General features: G+C 37.1%; 1 protein-coding gene across 2 annotated transcripts in view; it reads right to left on the minus strand.

Annotated features, from left to right (window-relative positions):
- Positions 1-1,422: 1,422 nt before the first annotated feature.
- KCNB2 (potassium voltage-gated channel subfamily B member 2) overlaps positions 1,423-21,828 on the minus strand; it is a 194,319-nt gene continuing 173,913 nt past the window's right edge. For both annotated transcript variants that reach the window (XM_042840068.1, XM_042840067.1), the window contains exon 3: positions 1,423-11,178. In XM_042840068.1, the coding sequence (XP_042696002.1) occupies positions 9,016-11,178 (2,163 nt within the window). In that variant the 3' untranslated portion in view covers positions 1,423-9,015. The remainder of the gene's footprint in view (positions 11,179-21,828) is intronic.

Raw genomic sequence — 21,828 nt, forward strand, 5'->3', positions numbered from 1 at the left:
TTTTATTTGTTAATTCATTTTCATCTTTTGAAATGAGCTCTGTAAACAAGAAGAGAAAGAGAGGAGGACACAGAAAAAGGACCCTTGATTGTCCAGAGTCAGTGATTATTTGAAAATGTTTTTGCTCTGTTTTTTCCTTTGTGGCTTAGTTTCCTTGCCATGCAGTCAAAATTTGCAGGATCAGAGGACTTACAGAAGACTGAAGATGTTCTGTGGAGGGGAATCATTTTGGAGCTGGAATGTGCACCTTGACCTGTGTTTTTTGAAATACTTCAAGGTACGGATAGATTTGTGGGTGGCAGACAGCTTGTTTATGGAGTGATAGATGAAACTCAAAATCCTCTCTTTTGAATGCAGTTATTCAGGTCAATATTACGAAGAAGAGACTGGAAGAAGCAATCAGAAGGATGTGATGTTTGTTTTTAAAGGAGAGAGGAAACTAGGAATGTGTTTAAGTAAGATGGAACAAATTCAGATTTATGTGTAGTACCTACACTTTGAGAGAAAGAACCCCTAGATTATAAGCTGAGTTAAAATTCTTCAGTGCAGTGAATTGTGTTATGAGGTACATGAAACAAAATCAGTATGAAGCTGAAATGTACCTCTAAGCTCTCTCATACTAACTACAGTCATCATGCTCACCAAAGTCCTGTGTCTTTATTTCCTTATAATACTGCTCAGATGTAGAAATTAAAAATGAGCTATTTTAAAGATGAAAAATCACATTCCTTATTTTGTGAACCCTACCAATACTCTGTTAAAGTTCCACGTGCAGCAAAACTTTGCCTGTAGAAAAAAGATTAGTTGGCTCATCTTGAAGGAATAAAAGCCTTATTCCAAATACAATTTATACATTCTCTCACAGTTTTTGAGCTGTATAAAAAAAAAAAAAAAAAAAAAAAAAAAAAAAAAAAGAAAGAAAGAAAGAAAGAAAAGAAAAAAGGTCTACTTAGGCAAAAATTACTGGGGTCCAAGCTCGGATGTTTGTTTCTGGTAAGATGTACAAGATCCTGATTTGTCTACCACCTCTGAATATTAGGCAGAGGTGCTGAGACTTGAATATCTGGGACCAGCTGCTTCCATGCTTCTGCAGGAATGTTTACTCACCCTCATAAAACAATCTGAGATCTTGTATCTTTGTCAGTGCAATCAGTAATTAGCAGTAATGTTGAAGAGAGAGAAAAGGCTTAGAAGCACTCTAGGTTTTTTTTGTTTTGTTTTGTTTTTTTTTTTTAATAAATGGTGGATTCTGACTTTATTTGCATAGCCAAATTATTTTCTATATACACTGTCTGCCAGAGATCCTTGTATAGGAAAGTCAAGTAACGAAATCTAAAGACACCATGAATTATTGTTTCGGTATATACGCAATGCTCAATGTAAAGTGGTTTCATGCAGAAAACTGAAATGAGACACAGATGATTCATTTACACATTTATTTACTATCCTGCTTATTCTATCAGACTGAAATGGAGAACAATGCATTTATTTTACAGACATTTGACATAAATTAAACATATTTTGATGTTGAACAATTGTACAGACTACAACATGCATATTAATATGTAGATTGGTGCAGAAATACTTAGTTGATCAGCAAAATCTAGTATGACAAAAATAATAACCACATTTCCTTTGTTATGAAGTTAAAATGCAGCTGATATGGAGACATTGATACAAATACCACTAAATATGAGAAGTTATTATTCTACTGGGATCAGATGGTGAGCTGAAAAAATAAAGCTATTGACAAACAGTTATCTATGAAAAGAAATTAAATCCAAATGTTTCTAACAAATACAATAATAATGAAAAAAAAAAAAGTGTTTGATGCAATTACCATTGCAAAATGCCCTATTATTTTCCTGCCCCACCCCCAAATACAAACAATGCGTGAAGCAAAAGCAGCATATTCTCCCACAAAATGTCTGGGGCATTTTGTAAAGGCAGATGAATGAGATTAGACAAGACTTATCACATATGCTTTTATCTCCTAGTGACAGTTCATTAAAAGAAAGGTACGTCGTCAACAGAGCAGTTTATGATGAAATGTTGCTAGTTCTGTAAAATTGAACAGTAGTGAAGACACTGCTATTGCGCCAAGAGAACTCGAAAAATACTGTTGTGCTTTTTTTTGTTTGTTTGTTTTTTTGTTTTGTTTTGTTTTTTGTTTGCAGCATTCAGAGCATTCACAGAGGAATACAAAGTAAAGTTCATCAACTCAACAGAACTAATAATAGTCATGCTACTGGATCTATGAAACTAACACCGTAATAACTTATAAACGTGAATTAGTACATATTTAATTGATATTTACAGTGATCTTAAAGCAATAGGCTGTGTGTTCAACTCTCGGGTTCTTTGTACACCAGTCTCTCCATGTTTCAGCTTATCAGCATGGCTCCTTTGACTTTTGAGAGTTACATAGGTAAAACTGCATAACTTTGAAAATTCAGAGGTATAAATCCAAAAGTCTGCATCCTAGCAGATGGATTTCTTTTTTCATTTTGCAGTATGTGTTAGAAACTTCCTTTTGCCTAAAGCTATAATATATTGCTCCTTCCTTCAGTTTTACACAGGCAGAATTCCCATTGGCTTTCTGCTTAAGGACTTCAAGAGTAGGCATATATGTTTTGTATTTTGAACCTCCACTGAGAGATGCTATCTGAGCAAAACATAGAGCCAAAATATCAATATAGAACATATGCCCTTAACCTTGCAATCATAAAAGCAATAGAATAAGAAATAGACTGTTTCTTCAAATACCTTTTACAAGATATGGCCTAGAGATCAGAGCAACTAAGCACACCATTGAATCTCTCTAGACTTGCAGCTCAAATCAATTCCAACTGACATCTAAATGGAAAGACACCAAGGCATGATAGATGGGAAAGAATACTAAGGCTTCTGATCTTCCATCACTGCTTAGCTGTTTGCACAGACATTTGTTTTTATTCATACCATATGTATATTTGAGGTAAAAATTTATTAACTAAAGTGATAAAATGGAATTAATTACCCAGACTGCTCTTAGATTCAGGCTTTACATTAATCACAGGTCTACAGTCGATGTCTAGCATAGTGACATCAACACCCAGTTTGGTTCACAGGTATAATTAAGATAATCTTATCTTTCAAATTAAATGTTTTTTTTTAGCTATTAATTAAATAGGTCAATAATATTCTTGTGCTACTTTGTTGTTCTACAGTGAGATCCACCTGGGTTTGTGCTAGGTGTCATAAAAGAAAACTAAATAGCAATCAATAATAATATGGGCCTATGAGGTACTGCTGCTGTTTTGGAAGAGATCTCCGTTGCAGCTAAAAGGTAATACTTAAATATTTAACATTTTTAAAAAAATAAACATTAAAAAAAATTACTTAAGTGTAAGAAATACAAGGATGTCTGTTTTACTCCATCTGCCAAGTAACATGGAATATGATTACTGAGCAAGAAACCATTGCATGATGCATACAGTTCTGTCTATGCTTGCCAGTCATCTGACCTTTCTTTAGTGAGGAAACTGCCAGCAAAAATCTGCTCATAGAGCTGCAAGGGATTTGGTTCCCAGAACACCTGATCTGTTTCACTGTGAAAGCAGTGAATGTGAATTTCAATGTGAAAGCATTTCAGCCAGAGTTTAAACTGAATATCATTATTAATAAGAATGAATTGGATAAAAGGCAAAAATACTGATGGCTATCAATGTAACAGAGAATTAAAAACTGCTTTTAGCAAAGCAAGCTCTTCAAAAGCACTGAACAAATGCGTTGAAACATCTGGCAGGATGAGGGGCACACCAAAGAAGACAGAGCATTTTAAAGCTGGAAAACTTGTAAAGATGTGAGAGGGTTTGGCTGCAACAGTAACAGAAATGAAAGGATACCGTTCTGCCTGTCCTTCAGTTCAAATGCAATAAATGGACTCCAGAGTTACTATCTATCTGGCCATTTGCATCAGAGCACAAAAATACTTCCCTGAAGAACAAGACACATCTATCGTGTTTGTTTTCTGATGGCTCCCAAGCAGAGCAGCAGGTTTGTCTTGGAGGGCAGGGGGAACAGATCCAAACATCAACAACGATAAGTACGCAGAGTATCTTCTTTTTCAGTCTTTTGAAAAGCAATTACAGATCAGATGTTTCTGTTAAGCAACTGGGTAACAACATCAGTGAAAATTTCAGTAGAAACCTGTTTGTTGCATGTTAAAATTTAAGATGGGGTAGGTCTGAAATTAACTTTTACTGGCACTTTTGTTTCAATGAGTATGATCAATGTATGTTTAATTATATCTCTATATAGTGTATTAAAGCATGCCTTGTTTACTTACGGTTTTCTTTCTTCCCTCTTTGCTGTAAATGCTTTTCCTGCTTGATCTGTGCTAATTTGAAATATATATATATATATTCCTTGCTTCTTTTTTACTTTTAAAAGTTTTTTTTTGGGTTGGGGGTGGGGGGAGGCATGAATTGACCCCAAAATCATACGAATGAAAAAAAATGGTTAGGTAGGCCCAGGACATTTTTACCAGACTGACTGTGTTTGCAGTAGGAGTTGAAAAAGACAAGTAGCATTTGTACTGAACTGTGCTTTAGGGATGAGAGTGAAGGAGTTAATTAGGTAATTTGAAGGTAAATCTTGTTTGAAACAGATCTAAGCTCAGGATATACGCAGAGGAAGAAACCTAGTTTTAAAATGAACAAGTTGTTTATCGCTTAGAGAAGTGAGCAAGGAACACAGAAATATGGCCAGGTGTTATGGAAATATCAAGAAGCCAATTGTCACTGTGATTTGTACACGTTAAAGGCAAAAATGCTATTTTCTGTACATGCTTTTGGCTGCATAACCTTGTGCTACAAAGAAACAGCTCTTTAAGTTGCTCTAGTGTTAGATCAGATATCACCTCTTTGACATCACTAATGTTTGGATTTTGAGACCAATTCTGAGGCGAGGACACAGTGCATTAGATTTCTGCATTAGCACAGAAGCTCCTATATTCTAGACATTGAAGCATTAAAAGGCCTTTTGTGTTTTTGTTTAAAAAACGTATTTTGTATAAATTCCCTAGTGCAATAACTTTCTACACCATGTTACATTCTTTATATGCTTCCCCTGTAAACAGCTTTCCTGTATGAACTCACTTTGCAATTTGTGCGATACATGATTCCCCCCACCCTCCATTTGAATTCATGTTACTATTTACTCAAAAACTGTTCTGATTACTCTGTGAGCATCATTTAAACGTGTTCATTTGGTTTCATCATTGAAAATTAATTACAACTTTGATTCAGGATTCTGCAGTTAGTATAAAATGTAAAAAATAGACTGATTGCAAAGCTGTCTCCCTGAACAATCTTCATTTTCCAACGATATGAAGAGTCAGACTCCTCTCAGACGCACAGGGGAGTAACTTTGTCTCAGGACTCCTTAAGTTGTTTGAAAATTCCACAACTGTTGGAGGCTGACTCCGGGACTGAAAATACCCTCCCCTTAGTGTGGCAAATGGATAATAGGTCTGAAATGGCTTTGAAATTTTAGAAAAGCAGAAAAATATACTCAGGTAGTTTGCATAATTTGCTACATAGCAATTGATATTCTTGATGAATTGAAGAGGTCCTGGACTGCACTTCTTGCACATGCTGTAGTGCAGCACATCCAGATCCAGTCCTGCAACTAGTCAAGTAAATATTTTGATCAGGAGTTATTCATGAGCTAGGTATGCAGGACTGTATCCCATGTATGCAGCCAAGACTGGAAATACCAAATGTCCTACCCCCTGACTCTGGAAATAATATTCAGCATAGTCAAAAGTATGTAACGAATCAATGAAATTACAACAAAAGCACTTCTAAAGCTTGATCCTTTTGCTTTAAAGCTTTCAAAAAAATACAACATCTGTTAATAAAGAGAATTGCATTTCTTTTGCTTGTATAATTTCAAAATAACTGTGCTTCTCTGAAAATGTTTTAAATATGGCAGTCAATAAGGGCTTGGTCTTCTCAACTGGCTTATGTAGTTAAAGCTCCTGTTGATCGTACTCAAGAGAGAGTCTTACTGTCCTTGTTTACAGTCAGTCCCTTTTCCTGGCAGACGCTCATTGGTTTCAGGGGAATTCATCTGCACAAGGACTGAGGTTTTGATTTTACCACAGTTAAACTTTCCATAGGGTAGACTCAAGTTTGCATGAAGTACTGGTTTAGTTCAGGAGAGCGTAAAGAATTAAATCTTTGCTCCTGAAATAAGTTGCCTATGGCTGGAATCCTCCCTTTCCAGAAATGACACTGATCCAAGAGGGCTTTCCAAAAGTATAAGGGTCAGCAGGGAGAAAAAGCACACATTAGACACAGGACACAGACCTCAGCCTTGCCAGAAATACACTGTCATCTCGAATGGGATTTTTCTGTAGATCCAGAGCGTGGGATCAGGTCCCATTTGGACTCAATTTGGTCTTCCTTATCCACTAGGATGTAAAGGCAGATCGAACAGGCCCATGTGATTTCATTAAAACTGCACATAGAAAATACAGACCAACACTTTAGGCATATAAAAATTGACTGGCATTTAGTTTTTGTCACTGAAAATATCTAGCGAGAAAACATAAAAATAAATATAGAAGATTAACGACTTTAAAATACTTAAGAGCTAAGTTTTGGGACAGTGAGACACAACATGATTAAGCAGGATGCCATATAAATAGTTAAAATTGAATGCAGCAACAAGTTGCAATGAACTGCAACTAATTAAAAAAAATACATATCATTTTTATTTTGAGAATTAATGACCAGACATTGTTCTGAAGAAATAACATTATATTCCCAGTGTTTCAAATGAGTGAGGAGAAAACTTATCGTTTGTATGGAGATCTAATCTTACAAAACTTGATTACTTAAGCAAAGAATTTGTGGTATACTCATGATTTGGTCCAGCCACCAGTGCTTTTCAAACTTACCTCTTTTCTATGGAGCAGGCTGTGACATCAGCCTAGCCAAGTCAAGCAGAGGACAATGTTGCAATAAAACGCTTGCTCTTTTACATCAAATATATTAGGTGCTGATTTACACCAATTTACATAACAGAAAATTGCACGTTAGTATAATTTAGCTGAGCTCCTCACTGGGAAGTAGAAGCTTGATGTGATCAACCAGCTTTTGGTTGGTCTAAAGTGCTTTTAAGGCTCTCATCCTTGTTGTCTCACAGCCTTTACAAGGTTCATTGTAATAATCCTGACCTGAGAGAAGCAGTTATCTTCCTTTTGTGCATAGGGAAGCGAGAGGCTCAGACTCAGGCAATAAGCCCATAGAACAGCAGGGACTTGATGCTCATTGGACTCCTCTGCCAGGCCTTCTGCCTATATATTAGCTGTGAGGCTGGACTTACTGCACTGACAAAGCTGTTGGGAGCATCCAATTTCAGAAGAAATCAGAGGACAGCAAGCAAAAAGACATGCATTCTGATTTCCTAAAAAAAAAGAGCATTTCATAGGGCACATTAGTGTAGCTGCATTTTTGCTTATGATTAGGATTAATGAATTGAATGAACTTTTTATGGTTTAGGAAATGAAACAATCTATGGGTTTTTATTATTATTATTATGACTATAGCATAGGAAGCTATTGGTGCTGGATAAAAAACTAGTAGCTTTTTTTTCAGACTGTTTGTAATGAAGGCTTTGGTTCAGCACTTTTCTTTAATAAAGCTGGAGAATACCAGAGAAAGCAAAGCTGTTTGGTTCATGTCAGTGGAAGCATTGCCATTTCCCTTCATTATGCATAGAGAAAAGCATATACTGAGCTTTTGGAACAGCCACTGGAGAATGGGTTGAGGCAAAGTTGGTGCGTCAGGTAATACCATCTGTCAGTCCAAATTTGTGCCTTATGTCTTCACACGAAAACTGCTTCAATAGCACTGCCATCAGCAAAGTATGGGTGTGGTATGTAAAGAAGGGGATTTGGAGATAGAGGGGAAGAATTATCAAGAGTTCTCAAAGATCATAGAAGCGAATATTTTAAATCAGCGGAAAAAAGAATGGGAGTAATATTTCTTGTAATATAAAATATATTAAGAGATTGAGATGAAGGTAGCCATTTGGCACTATTTATTGCCACAGAAAGAATTCTATGTTGTTGCTGTTTAAATTTAAAATGGAACATTTTTTTTTCTTAGTTATGAAATGTTGGCAGTATTCTATAAAAATATCAAATGCCTCAAGTTCTGGTCATTAAATCTTTGTTTTTCCTCAAGGATCATTAATTAAACTGACAAATGCAATAACAAAAGTTACGCAAATTAAAAAAAACAAACCCAAAAAACTACGATTTACAGCACAGACAAACTAAGATAATGTAGTCCCTTAATTAACAGATATATTCATGAGCTTTTTAACAGAAAGCAAGATAGGTGAGATGCTTTAAGTAGAAGTTGCAATTTTGCAACATAAGTCTGTACAAAACCTCCAGGCAGCACGCTGTGAAGGAAGTACCTGTGTCCCAGGAAATTCTTTTCCCACAAATCCTTTTTACCAGTAGCTTTTCCCCCAACCCCAACTATTTACAAATATATGCATTTTGCAAGACCAAAGCACCTTGTTTCACATCGTTATCAATGCATGCACTGACATTTCATCCTTTCATGTGCAAATTCTAAAATTCTTTGTAACCAAGAGAACCAAAAAGTTAAAAGAGTTCAAAACCTGTCTACAATCATAAGCGAAAGGATCGAAAATGTCAGATGTTGCAGAACACTGGCTCTTAGCAGAGCACTCTTTATTTTATTCACTGTTCTCGAGTCATTTTTTTTCCTGTTTTTTTTTTTTTTTTTTTAGTTTCTTACAAAAAGCAGTCTTTTTTTTTTTTTAATGAAACAGTATTTAAACTAAAGAACTCTTCATGCCATGCAAAAATAACATTTTATGCACTTTTTTTTTTTTTTTTTTTTTTTTGAGGCTTTCCATGTTTTAGTTCATAGGCATTACTAACTGTGGTTTAAGAAAAAGTATTTTTATTGCTTTTGTAACTAGTCACATGCTAGTTTCACGTGTGGGACAGTAACCAGTTTCTCCTGGACTTGTATGAATTTCTGGGGCAAATAAATGGTTTTCCATTTTGTGGCCTTCTTGGTTACTGTCTTTCTTCCCCTCACCCGCAGCATGGTAAATGTCTTGAGTACAGTTGTGACTCATGCTTTTGGGTGAAGAGCTGACCTGTGGCTCCTCTGTTAAATGGTTGCCATCGCTGTGTTTGTCCCCACAGCAATTTGTTTTAATATCCTGTTGTTTCTCATGTTTTATACCATGTAACTCCATAAACTCTTCTTCTTCTCCAGTGTCTATCTCAGTGAAGCTCCTCCTCTCTTTTGAAGGGAAAGTGAAAATCTTTTGTTTGGGAAACAGAGGGGATGATTTTTTGGAAGGTCCCTGACAAAGTCCTGCTGCATCTGCACCTAGTATAGGTCGTTCACCTTGGGGTGAATTTTCCTCCAAGAGAATGGTGCTGATGTGCTGAGGGGTGGCCTGGGGAAAGTCTGCTCCTGCCATCACGGGCAGCGGCCTTGCAGTGCTGGGTGGAGTTTGAGGAGCACCTCCTCTATTGTCTTTAAAATTAACTTTAAGGGATCTGGATTTTAATGGATTGCTACCTTTCAGAGAACTTTTGGGGCTTTCCATGGCAGTGTCGAAATGTAAATGACCATGCAAAATAGTCTGGGTCCCACTGCCATCACTGATAACAGCTCTGTCGATTGGAGTATAGTCAAAGGTGATATCAGTTGGAGAAAACATTCTGTCTTTTGTGAATGGCATAAACTGAGAACTCCTTACTCTTTGGTTGTCTTCTGGGTTGGCAGAATCACTTGGGAACCTCATCTGCAAGTGAGAGCCAGGAAAGAGAGAAAGTGGAGACCTCTCTGTTTCTGTGAAGTCGGTGGCACAGCTGGCAAAGCTGTCGATACTAGATGTGCTTCTTATGTCCGTGATGACGTCTGTTGGTCCAGCCAGCAACTGGTCTCTCTGCCCTGTGACTTCTTCCATTTCTATTTCTTCTTCATATGTAGGTGGCTTTGCGGACTGGTCTTGGTAACCAGCATTAAGATTAGGCTGAGACTGAGTTTTAGTAATTTCATTATATAGCATCTCCAGCTTCTGAGCACTGAGGTGCTGTGGGCTGGAGGATGCTGCAGCATTGTTTAATTGCTCATGGGAGTCTTGTTGGCTAACTTCTTGGTATTTGTTTTCGTAAGACTTGTTTGAACTTGTTTCAGACATCGTCCTTCTGGCCCATTTCCACCGGCTCGGTGACAGATGGTTGTCATCGGGTGTCTCCTTTGAGTTGGCTGCTTCACCAGGCTTACCTGAATCTACTGCTACATCTATCATTTCCATGCTGCGCGCAAAGGCATCTTTCAGGTTCATGGAAACAATGCTGCCATTTCTTTTAGCTCGCTCAAGCGCTTCTCTCCTCTTAATTGCCTTCTCCTGTCTTTTCTGCTCCTTGTAAAACTCTGAGAAATTGTTCACAATAATTGGTATAGGCAGGGCTATAACCAGCACTCCAGCAATACAGCAAAGTCCTCCTACGATTTTACCTAACAGAGTCTTAGGATAAATGTCACCATATCCTACAGTAGTCATAGTGATCGTTGCCCACCAGAATGATGCAGGGATACTGGTAAATTTGGTGGCATCTTCATCTTTTTCAGCAAAGAATACAAGACTCGAAAATATCATTATCCCCATGGCTAAAAATAGTATCAACAAGCCTAATTCATTGTAACTCCGTCTGAGAGTAAAGCCCAAAGACTGAAGGCCTGTTGAATGTCTGGCAAGTTTAAGAATCCTTAGGATCCTCATAATACGAAATATCTGAACCACGCGTCGGACATTTTGGAACTGCAGTACACTCTTATTGGACTCCGTGAGGAAAATGGTGACATAGTATGGCAAGATAGCCAGTAAGTCAATGACATTTAACGGCCCCTTGAAGAACTTCCACTTGTTTGGTGAGGACAGAAAGCGCAGAAGGTACTCCATGGTAAACCAAGCAATACACACAGCTTCAACGTGCGCTAGCTGAGGGTTGTCATTTGGCTGCCCAAATTCATCTATTTCCTGAAGCTCTGGCAACGTGTTAAGAGACAAAGCAATAGTGGACAGTACGATGAAGAGAATGGACACAATGGCCAAAATCTGTAAAATAAAATAAATGTTTTGGTTAGACTGATGCAAGTGCATTTGTCAGGGTCTGCCTAAAATATTTAAAATATGTATGTGTCAAATAAACTCAGATTGAAGGAAGCTGTTTTGACTCCTGCATTCTTTATTTTAACATTTTGCTTTTTGCACAAAGAGAAAACATTGGAATCACCTAAACATGGTCAAAACCTGATTGTTTTACTGTTTGTAGTAAGCCTTTCAGAAAGGCAAGCCAAGTGGTCCTATTATTTTTTAAATTAAGTAAGAAGGTAAGATATATTACTGCAAATTATTGAGTAAAGAATATAAGATTCCTGTTAATGTGCAGAATATAAATCTATTGGTTTTCTGAATTAAATGTAACTATACAGAACTTAGGGCAATGCAGAGAAATGATTGGGTAATACAGTGTGTAAACTGTCCATTTAATATGTGCAGAGACCTTCCAAGTCATGCATAAATTTATGGGGCAGAAGCTGAAATTAAGAAAACAAGAGGCAATGCCCTGGGGAACAGGTCTGCCCAGTTGCAATGTCTGCATACATTTTAGGTGCTAAAAGAATTGAACGTAGAAATAGGTAGAGAGAGTTAGAACATTACAAAATATGCAGTATTATGAAATTATGCCTTGCTTCTTGTAATCACTAAAAAGTGAAAGTAGGTAAATAAAAATAATTCTATAAACAATGCTTTGGGTTCTTTCTCAAGAGATAGGTTCCATAAAATTATTGGCATTGATTTTGATAAGAATCACACCTCTCATGCATGATCCCCTTTCATGTTGCCCAAAGTTGCTGGTCATTCTCACTTACAAAACTGACGTCATGAGAAAAGAAATCGATCTATCAGAGAACATAAAATTTTTACTACAAAGTTTAGTTTTTCATACTCCAGGTAATGTTGGCAACTTGGAAAAAATACATTATTGCTTTGATTAAAAGTCCTAACTATGTCTGTGTTTTCATTCAAAACGTGGAAACAAACTATTTTAAAAATTATTTTCTGTTTTAAAGCTTAGTTTAATCTCATTCTTAAAAGCATTTGCTCTCGTTTGTCAGAAATGGTACTGTGAAATCCATTCATGATATTTGATGTGCTTGCAAGCACACACTATAAAATTGCTGTGATATCCAAGAAGAGTGAAATACAACTGGGTAGTATACAAATGTATTGTATATAAGAAGAGATTGGTCACAGCAGTGATAACAGCTCTAGAGATGAAAATACCACTTCACCATTCCTCTGAAAAAACAGCACTAAGCCTATTTCAGCTGTGGGTCAGAAAGCATAAAGTCAGCTCTCTAATCACAAGCAGAACTGCTCACAATATGAGGGCCTGTATTTGGCACCATCTTCTACTTACATTCTGTCTTTGGCCTTTTTCCAGCTTAAACAGAACAGGTAGCACCTTTCATATGTAGAAATATTCCAAACAGATGGGTATTCTTCCCTACTAGTGCTGCTTCTGCCTTTTTTTTTTTTTTTTTTTGAGTTTTATTTCTTAGCAGAGTAATACTTGCTTACTCTTCCTACCAAGTGAGTTGTGGGCTGACTGTCTTCATTCTTCATACAGCCCATCCAGAAGTACTCTGGTCAATCTGTGCTGTGCAGGGGGTATACACCCCTTTATAACTGCTGCCCACAACAGAAAAAAGACCAACACTGGAAAAGTGTTTGCTGGGATGATAAAACAGAATGAAGGCAATAACACTCAAATACCTAGGCAGGGCTGAATAATGACATGGGTTATGGCCTGTAGCTAGGGCACAGCAGACAAAAGAAAACACTATTGCAGAGCAATAACTGCTTTCCAGTCTGTGAAATCTGACTGTATCAGATTTCACTGCAAAAAGGTTTGAAGCTTAACTAGAGTATACTAGGTTCTAGAAGAGGAGGCTCAGGGGAGACCTCATTGCTCTCTATAACTTCCTGAAGGGAGGTTGTATGAGCTGGGGGTCGGCCTCTTCTCTCGTGTCATTAGTGATAGGACCAGGGGGAATGGCTTCAAGCTACGGCAGGGGAGATTCAGGCTGGACATGAGGAAGTATTACTTTTCAGAAAGGGTGGTCAGGCACTGGAATGGACTGCCCAGGGAGGTGGTGGAGTCACCGAGCCTGGGGGTGTTCAAGGAAAGGCTGGATGTTGTGTTGAGGGACATGGTTCAGTGGGAGCTATTGGGAATAGGTGAACGGTTGGACTGGGTGATCTTTTAGGTCTTTTCCAACCTTGGTGATTCTGTGATTCTATGATTCTTTGATTCTATGCGTGCTTGAGTTCTCTAGCCCACGAAGTAATATAATAATGCTTTCAAAACTCAAAGAGCAACTGAACACATAATAAACATGGCACAGAATTGTTGAGCTTTCAATTTTTGCCACTGAAACCAACAGTCTCCTCATTTTGGCCTGCGTCAGCATGTAAATAATAATAATATAAAAAAACTGCATAATCCAGGGACACAATTACTTGACGTGCACAGTTCTTAGAAAATAAAATCACGAGAATATGTCTGTCTGTCATCATACTGATTTTAATTAGGAAACACTAGTGTTTCAAAGTCTGTTATAAGAAATTTATTTTATGCCTGGGTATTCACCAGCGTATAAAAGATCCTAGGAAAATGGTGATTCACTATATAGCATTCCTTCTCCCACTGTGTGACAGTGTTAAAATTCCATATAAGACAGGTCACTTTATAGATGTTGAATATATAATTTTCATGTCCAGAGTTATCATCCATGTTTTTTTTTTTCTGACAATAATAAACTGTTTGCTGAGGCCACACATCATATGCTTGTAACATGCAAATCTGAATTTAATAAAATGCACAAATTAGCAAGTCTGAGATTTTTTAATGTTTTATACATGTCATAGAATCACAGAATGGTTTGGGTTAAAGAGGACCTTAAAGATCATTAGTTCCAACACTCCTGCTGTGGATAGGGACAGCTTCCATTGGATCAGAGTGCCTAGAGCCTCATCCAACCTGGCCTTGAACATCTCCAAGAATAAGGCATCCACCACTTCTCTGGTGCCTCAGCACCTCTGAGTGAAAAATTCCACCTAATATCTTATCCAAATCTCCTCTCTTTTGTGTTCTACAGCTGTTGCTCTTTGTCCTGTCACTGTACTCCCTGATAAAGAGTCCCTCCCCATGATCCCTTTTAGGTACTGGTGCCTTCTCTTCTGCAGTCTGTACAAGCCCTGCTCCCTCAGTCTGTCTTTGAAGGAGAGATGCTCCAGTCCTCTGATGATCCTCATGATACTCCTCTGGACCTGCTCCAATAGCTCCACACCTTTTTTGAGCTGGGGCCTCCAGGCCTGGAGGCAGTACGCTGGAAGGGGCCTCACAAAAGCCAAGTACAGGAGGACAATCACTTCCCTAGATATCGCCTATAATTATGAATGTGTCACTGGGGAGAAAAAAATACAGCAAAAGAAAGTATTTTGGCTTCTTCTACTGTAATAATCTCAAACTTTTATTTGTCTGGGACTCTGCTGTGTAATTGAAGTCGTGCATCATTCACACACAGTATGTCATAATTATTGCAATTGATTAAATTTTACAATTCCTTAGACAAAGAGTAGCAGAAGATCAATAGAAAGAACAATAGCAACTATGAGAAGAATGGGAAGAAAAGTGATTCCCTTTTGTGAGTCTACATAAAGAGCACTTGCAAATAGTGTTACACTGGTAAATCCCCATAGTACAGGAGTAGCTTATAGAAGCACTGAAATTACCAAAAACTGTATCAATCTGCTAGCTAGCTATGCTTATCCAAAGAGTAAAAACACCCACTCTCTAATTGAGCCTTTACTAGCAAAACTTCCTGTGTTCTGATTCTGGACATGATTCTGGAAATGTATTCTGGACTGAAATGCTTGGAAAATGCTGTCCACTTCAAACAGTCCATAATCAAATCTTAGTGATACAATTCTGGACATTATTTTTTTATCTGTACTTCAGGAAATAAACCTTATTCTGTTTTAATGAGACATTCTGGCAGCTTATGTCATTTAGCTGCAGTTCTAAAAAACAGAAAACAAAAAAACCACCCACAAAAAACACATTACAAATTCAACTCCTTAAAAGTATTTCCTTATGAATTATATTTTATAAACATAAAAATGTTTCCAAAATAATGGATGTGTTGACAGCCCTTTCTTATGTGCTGAGTATGAGGCATTTGAATCTCCTGCTGATTAAATGAATAGTAAAACATTCCTTGAACTAATGATGCAATCTGCTGCAGATATGTCATTTCAGATTTTTGGGTGGCAGGGTAACAGTCTCCTGAAAACGTTGTGGTTTTCCAGTATTAAGTTGTCATCAAACCCACGAAAGGCATTTTTTCTTGTGCATCCAACCAATACACTTTTTCATCTCATTGCTCATTATTGCAAGCACTGTAAGGATTTCTGTACAGAATGAGCATACAAGCTGAGGCAGAAAATACAGGTATAATAGAATAGGCTTCAAATTGCTCCTTGCAGTTCTGCAACTACTGACATTTTGAAAAGGCTTCTGACATAACCAGTATAACAATGTAATTGTTATATAAAGCAGAGAAAAAGTATACATTAGGTTCACACTAAAGCACAGCTGCTCAGGAAAAAATAATCACTTGAGTCATATCTAACAGCCAAGGCAGTATATATAATTAGCATAGGTTTCAAACTGTAATTAGGTATTAGCAGCATTGTTTCCTTAATTTTATTCCAGTTTAGGATCTAGGATAAGATCTAGGCTATTCAATAACAGACAGCAATAGTTTCACTACTTTTCAAATCTCAGTCTCTACAGGCACTGAAATTTATCAGGCTTCTACATATTCTCCCTCTTCTGCACTTAAATTTATGGCACTGTCTTCATATGAAGTGTTCTGGCAGTATCTTTATCTTGGGCTTTAGAAAAAGCAAAACAGGCAAAATAGTCATTGTTCTGCTCCTTAAAGACTTTTATAAGTAGATAGCCATTTGTGGAGAACTCACCAAGTTTTCTGAGCACTTAGCTGCAATTACCTACACATTCTCAGATGCGTCTGCTTGTGAAAGGAGTATCTAGATCTACGTTTGTGCAGATAGCTGAAGTTGGTCTAGGCTGTTCAGAGATACCAACCACACTTGCGTCTTGTGTAAGTGTCCTTGGCTTGTAACAGAGATCCCTGCTTGCATCCAGCTTGACTCCGCTCACCACAAAATGAAAGAATGGTATAATTCTGAAAAATGAAGCTCTTACTCTCTCACACACGCTCTTTCCCTTTTTCCTTCTCTCTCACTCCATTTTTTTCACATCTCAAGATGATGGTATTGAGTTTGCAATGCAATGAAAAGTTTCGCTCCATAGGAGCTCTACCTAATCTCTACCTCTACCACAGGTAGAGGTAGCTCTACCATAGGAGCTCTACCTAAATCTGTGTGTGTCTGGTCCTCGGTAACTGGCACTATCCAAACAAGATTTTGATGGAAGCAGCAAAGACAACACTACACATGGAGCCACCTTCTAACTATAAACATTATACTACAAGGAATTTCAAGGTTGAACATGAGTCTGTAGATATTAAGGGGGAAAGGGCTTTGTTCTTTATTTCAGCAGTGCTAAGTACCAGCACTTTTTATGTTTGTACAAACTGAGTAAATACAAGGACATTTTACCAGCCAATAACAACACCTTTCAGTTCAGCAACATGGCACTGCCTTCAGCAGCTGCCACTGCTGTTCCTGGCCAGACTGCAAAAAAAAAAGAATGTCATAAGACAGCACTGTTCGTGCATCTCTACTGTTTCAGAGTACACCTTTCATCTCTTTTTACCTTTCCAGCATAACTTCTGATTGCAGATGCCTAGAATAGATCTAAGAGTCCACACAGAATAGTGTTTAATTTTTGAAAAATAAGATGGAGAACAGGGGAATAATTTAACAGAACACCACAGATTTAATTCAACTTACAGCTCTATCACAATTGCCCTTTGAAGAACATATCTGATAATGGCTCTGACAGCACGTGTAATCACTGACCAGCTTCCCTCTACTGCTCTTCATCTCTTTCCTTGATGATATTATTTAGAATTCTGACCTTTCATTTCCACTTTTCTCTGGATCATTATTATTAATATTTTTAATGAATCCATCAAAATGTTCTGCATTGATCTTTTAAGGATATTCATTAAGCCTGACATCAGCTACTATGTGTGAAGGCTAAGCTCTTGGTGTTGTACTTATCTGGGGACTAAGTGATGTACAGCCTTTGCTTTTTGTCTCTTTGCATTGGGATGAATGTCACCTTTAAAACTTAGGGTAGGTGTATGGGAGATTTTCATTGAAGATTTCATGACTAGCTCCGTATAAGTTTCCTATCATATCCTCAGAAGTTCAGTGGTAGTTCCACCCAAGAACGATCCTGTACTTCTGCTTTAAATTAACAGTAATAAAATACATTTCTCCTTCATTCTGCTACAGCTACATTGCTACTTTTTGTGTTTGTGTTATTAAGGTAACAGTCTTAGAATACATCTCTCCTGCACTATGCGGTGGGCAAACTGCATCTTATTAATGACTTACTATTCCCTTAAGGGTTACTTTGGAGTTTGCACCACCACTACTTTCAGCGTCAAGATTTAGTAAAATATGGGTTTGAGCATTTGATTATGGCTGAGTAAGGAAGTGGTTTTGTATAACGCAGTCTTCTAGTGGATAGATAATATGGCAAAATAAGAGCTCTGGGAGCATCATAAAGATTGAGCCTTTATGAATCTGAGTATGGGGACCAATGAAGTTAACCAGAAAACTAGTGCTATGTTAGCTATATAATAGAAATCCATGCTTAGTTTGCAGGATATATTTACTAAACATGTAACTAAAATTGGTGACAAAGATCTTGGAGACCAGAGAGATTGTACTAGACACCACTGCTAGGCAATGGTTTATGAGTCTTCATTGTTAGCTGTGTCTTCAGTAGCCAGCACAGGCCTGATGAAACCTGCTATAAATAACTGTGAGCATGGGATTAGGATGATAAGTGGAGAACCTGTTAGACTGGCGAAGACGAGAGACAATTGGTAATCACAGATGAAGGCTGTCTACATTGGGAAGAATAATACATATTCAGTTCAGCACGAATGGAGAGAAACCTGAATACTGTTTATTGCTCACACCAATCGTCAGTTTTGCTAACATAGATTAAAAGCCATATCAAGCCAGTTCTAATATTTTTTGTTGAACAGCAAAAGGCCATCTCAGATGCACAGATGAAATCAGTTATATCATGATATATCTTCTGTGTAAGAACAGGAAAGATTTAATTCCACAGCACAGATAAAAAGCACAAACACAAAATAACTTCAATAGTCATATAAAAGGCATTATTTATAGAATAATTCTGTCTGCAGAGCTTTTTGGTGGTTCCATTTTTCCACCCCAAATATTATTTTTAGATGAAACAATTTGCCTCTGTGTAAGGAAAGGCATCCAGGTGCATCAAACAATAGATGAAATGTCTTTAATAAAACCCCTACCTATCTTTATTCACAAGCGTTCTTAACCTTTTGATGATCACAGTTGGTATGCTTCTTATGCTGAGGTTATGTTTTGTACTAGCTGTCTAATTTTCTGAGCAGATGATAAATACTTCCACGAGTGTACTAAACTTCAGAATTTCCATCATGATGAAGGGCTTACAGTTCTACAACCTCTTCCTGGCAGACTAATCTGTGAAATCTGTTTTGAACTCCTTGCATGCACGAAGCATTGCCTCCTTTATCAAGAGTGTCATTTAAGACAAGCAAGCAAGCAAGCAAACAAACGAACAGCGTCGTCATCATCATCATCATCAACAACAAAGCCAAGAAAGAACCCACGAAAACAAAGGGCCCAAGAAGCGCGCGCTCCGCAGCCAACCCAAGGGAGCGCAGCGAGGTTGGAAGAGGAGCTGTCCCCAGCCGTGGTGCTGAGCACAGGCAGCGGGCACTGCGGGCTGCAAACTGCCGTGCACCGACATGCAGTGCTGAAGAGTTTTATCCTATGACCTTAAATACGGGAAGGTATGGAAAATATAATATTCATAAATATTATATAGGAGAAAATAAAGATAATGCTGGTAAAATGCTTTAATTTTTAATTGCTTATTTAATTATTAATAACACCTTGGCAACAAAACAACAACAACAGAACCCACAATTAATAATTTAGCCTTAAGAACTGTTATTATAGGTTTTTCAATCCCTATAATGGGAGGAATCTTCAGATCCAGCATACAGATTTATTTTGTACTATTCATTTTGATGCTAACCATCAACTTAAAATAGAAAGCTGAGTGTAACTTTTCAAAAAGAGATACTGTAAAAAGTGGAATTTCGTCCTCTTGGTTCTCACTGTTTGTATTTACCATTTAGTTTTAATAGAAATTGTTTACAGTTGAGACCTCAAATTATTAACCTGGAGCATACACTTCAGTCTAATTTGCTGACAACCAGGTTGAGATTATTGTTACACTATTCTCATTCTACTGTCTTTGTATAATTGACTTGAACTGCCTTCTAGCAATATAATTCAGTGAGAAAAGATGACCTCCCACCTGAGGACTTCTGTTATCTATCAGAGAGATTTACTACTCAGCCTTATTTGAAATTATGACAGGCACAGAAGTCAGACATAATCTTTACTCACGCTTCTAAAATAGTTTTTCTAACTTGGCTTCATGACTTCTATATATATGTCAGAATTGCAGCTCTATGTAAAATGCCTACATCAATCCATATTTTGCATGAAGCACATGCCAATATTTCCCACACTTGCAGAATTAGTGAAATTGTTAGGGAAAAGAATCCAGTCTGTTTCTTCCTCATGTGTAGTTGAAGGCCTACATAGCTTAACATTTTTTCATTTTTTATCTATCTGTAAAGCTATTACCCTTTCTTTCTCCCATTTCCCTATAACCATTTTAGACTTCTACGGACAATCTACACAATATACTTCTCATTATTAGATAAGCTCACGTTTACTGCATTAAAAATAATAACTGTAGCTTCAACAGAAATATATGTACTCTTCATATACCAAATTTTAGGATGCTATCATATTGTAGCACACATTACTTTGTTAGTTAGATGCATTTCATGCCTCAAAGACTTTGGGACTATGGCCTGAAGTAATACAAACAAACAAACAAATAAAGAAGGAACTAACTAACTAAATAGGTAAGAGATCTACTGGAAAACAGTAGACACACCTGTTTACCAGCCTTTCATTTTTTTGCATGTCCTGAAAAGAATTAATTTTATTGGGAGAAATTGTCGTCTATATGTTTTCCATTTACAACGTAAAGGACTCAATTCACCATGGGATTTTTAGCTCATTAAATGAATAAAATTCACTATAAATATATCTAAAAAGAACACTGATTTAACTTAGGAATCACAATATATAATATTTTTATTTTATACTTGTGTTAGTATAAATAATTACATAATACACAACCATTAATATATTGGTACATACAGATAGAAAAGAGATAATTGATACATTTTCAGCGTGCTTTATTTAAAGAGATATTTAATATGCTTTAATTTGTTTTACAGCATGTTTTCTTATTCTAAGTACGCAACCATCTTATGAAAGCATACTAAGAGTGCAGTCACCAAATTATCACTTGATATTCCACACCTAATTTTCATTTGAAAGAAGGAGCTGCTTAGCTGTTCAATATCCTACTGACATTTTGAAGTATTTGTCTTGTCTATATTAAGTTTTAAATTCTAGAGTGTTTTCTTAAATGAAACAGAGGAGGATAAATACAATATTAAGAAAGTTTAGTTCTAGGGTTTGGCAAAACATGCAGCAGCTTAAATAAAATTCCAATCTTAATCCATTCAATAACAAAAACTGGTCGAGGGGGACGTTCTTTACAGAGAGAGTGGTGAGGTGCTGGAACAGGCTGCCCAGCAAGACTATAGATGTCCTGTCCCTAGAGATGTTCAAGGCCAGATTGGATGGGGCCCTTGGCAGCCTGGTCTGGTATTAAATGGGGAGGTTGGTGGCCCTGCATGTGGCAGGGGGTTGGAGATTCATGATCCTTGAGGTCCCTTCCAACCCAAGCCATTCTATGATTCTGTTATTCGGTGATTCGGTCAGATGTAGATGTAACACAAAAATTTAACCAACCCTTACAACTCCATAAATATATGTTATTGGGACACAAAACTGACCACTTGAGAAACTGGAGAAGAAATCCAGTAGTTAGTAAAGCCAAAGTATACTGTAAATATAAAGTAAAAGGTAGCATTCAGAGACTATGACTACACTGCAGACTGAGGTGGAATATAACTGATGAGTTCTAAACAAACCTTCAAGAACAATCAAACCAGTGAAGATGTCAAACGATAGAATTTGTGTTAGTTAGAAAAAATATTTAAGTATCTTAAGTAAGCTTAAGTATCAGTATAATCTAAAATCAAATGGAGAACTTGAGTGAATACTTTTGGAATAATATAATAGAAAGCAAGTCTGCTGAATAACTTCATTGAATTCAAATTCTCATTTTCCTTACCATAATCTAGAGCAGTTGAAGAGATTATTAAAATAGTTGGGTAAGAATCTGCCTACCATAAATCATTTAGTGAGCCTTGATGATGGATCTTTTATAACACT

This window comes from Centrocercus urophasianus, unplaced genomic scaffold, assembly GCF_019232065.1.
Source record: "Centrocercus urophasianus isolate 14NV4802_14NV808 unplaced genomic scaffold, USGS_Curo_1.0 seq_11, whole genome shotgun sequence".
NCBI classification, from domain to species: Eukaryota; Metazoa; Chordata; class Aves; order Galliformes; family Phasianidae; genus Centrocercus; species Centrocercus urophasianus.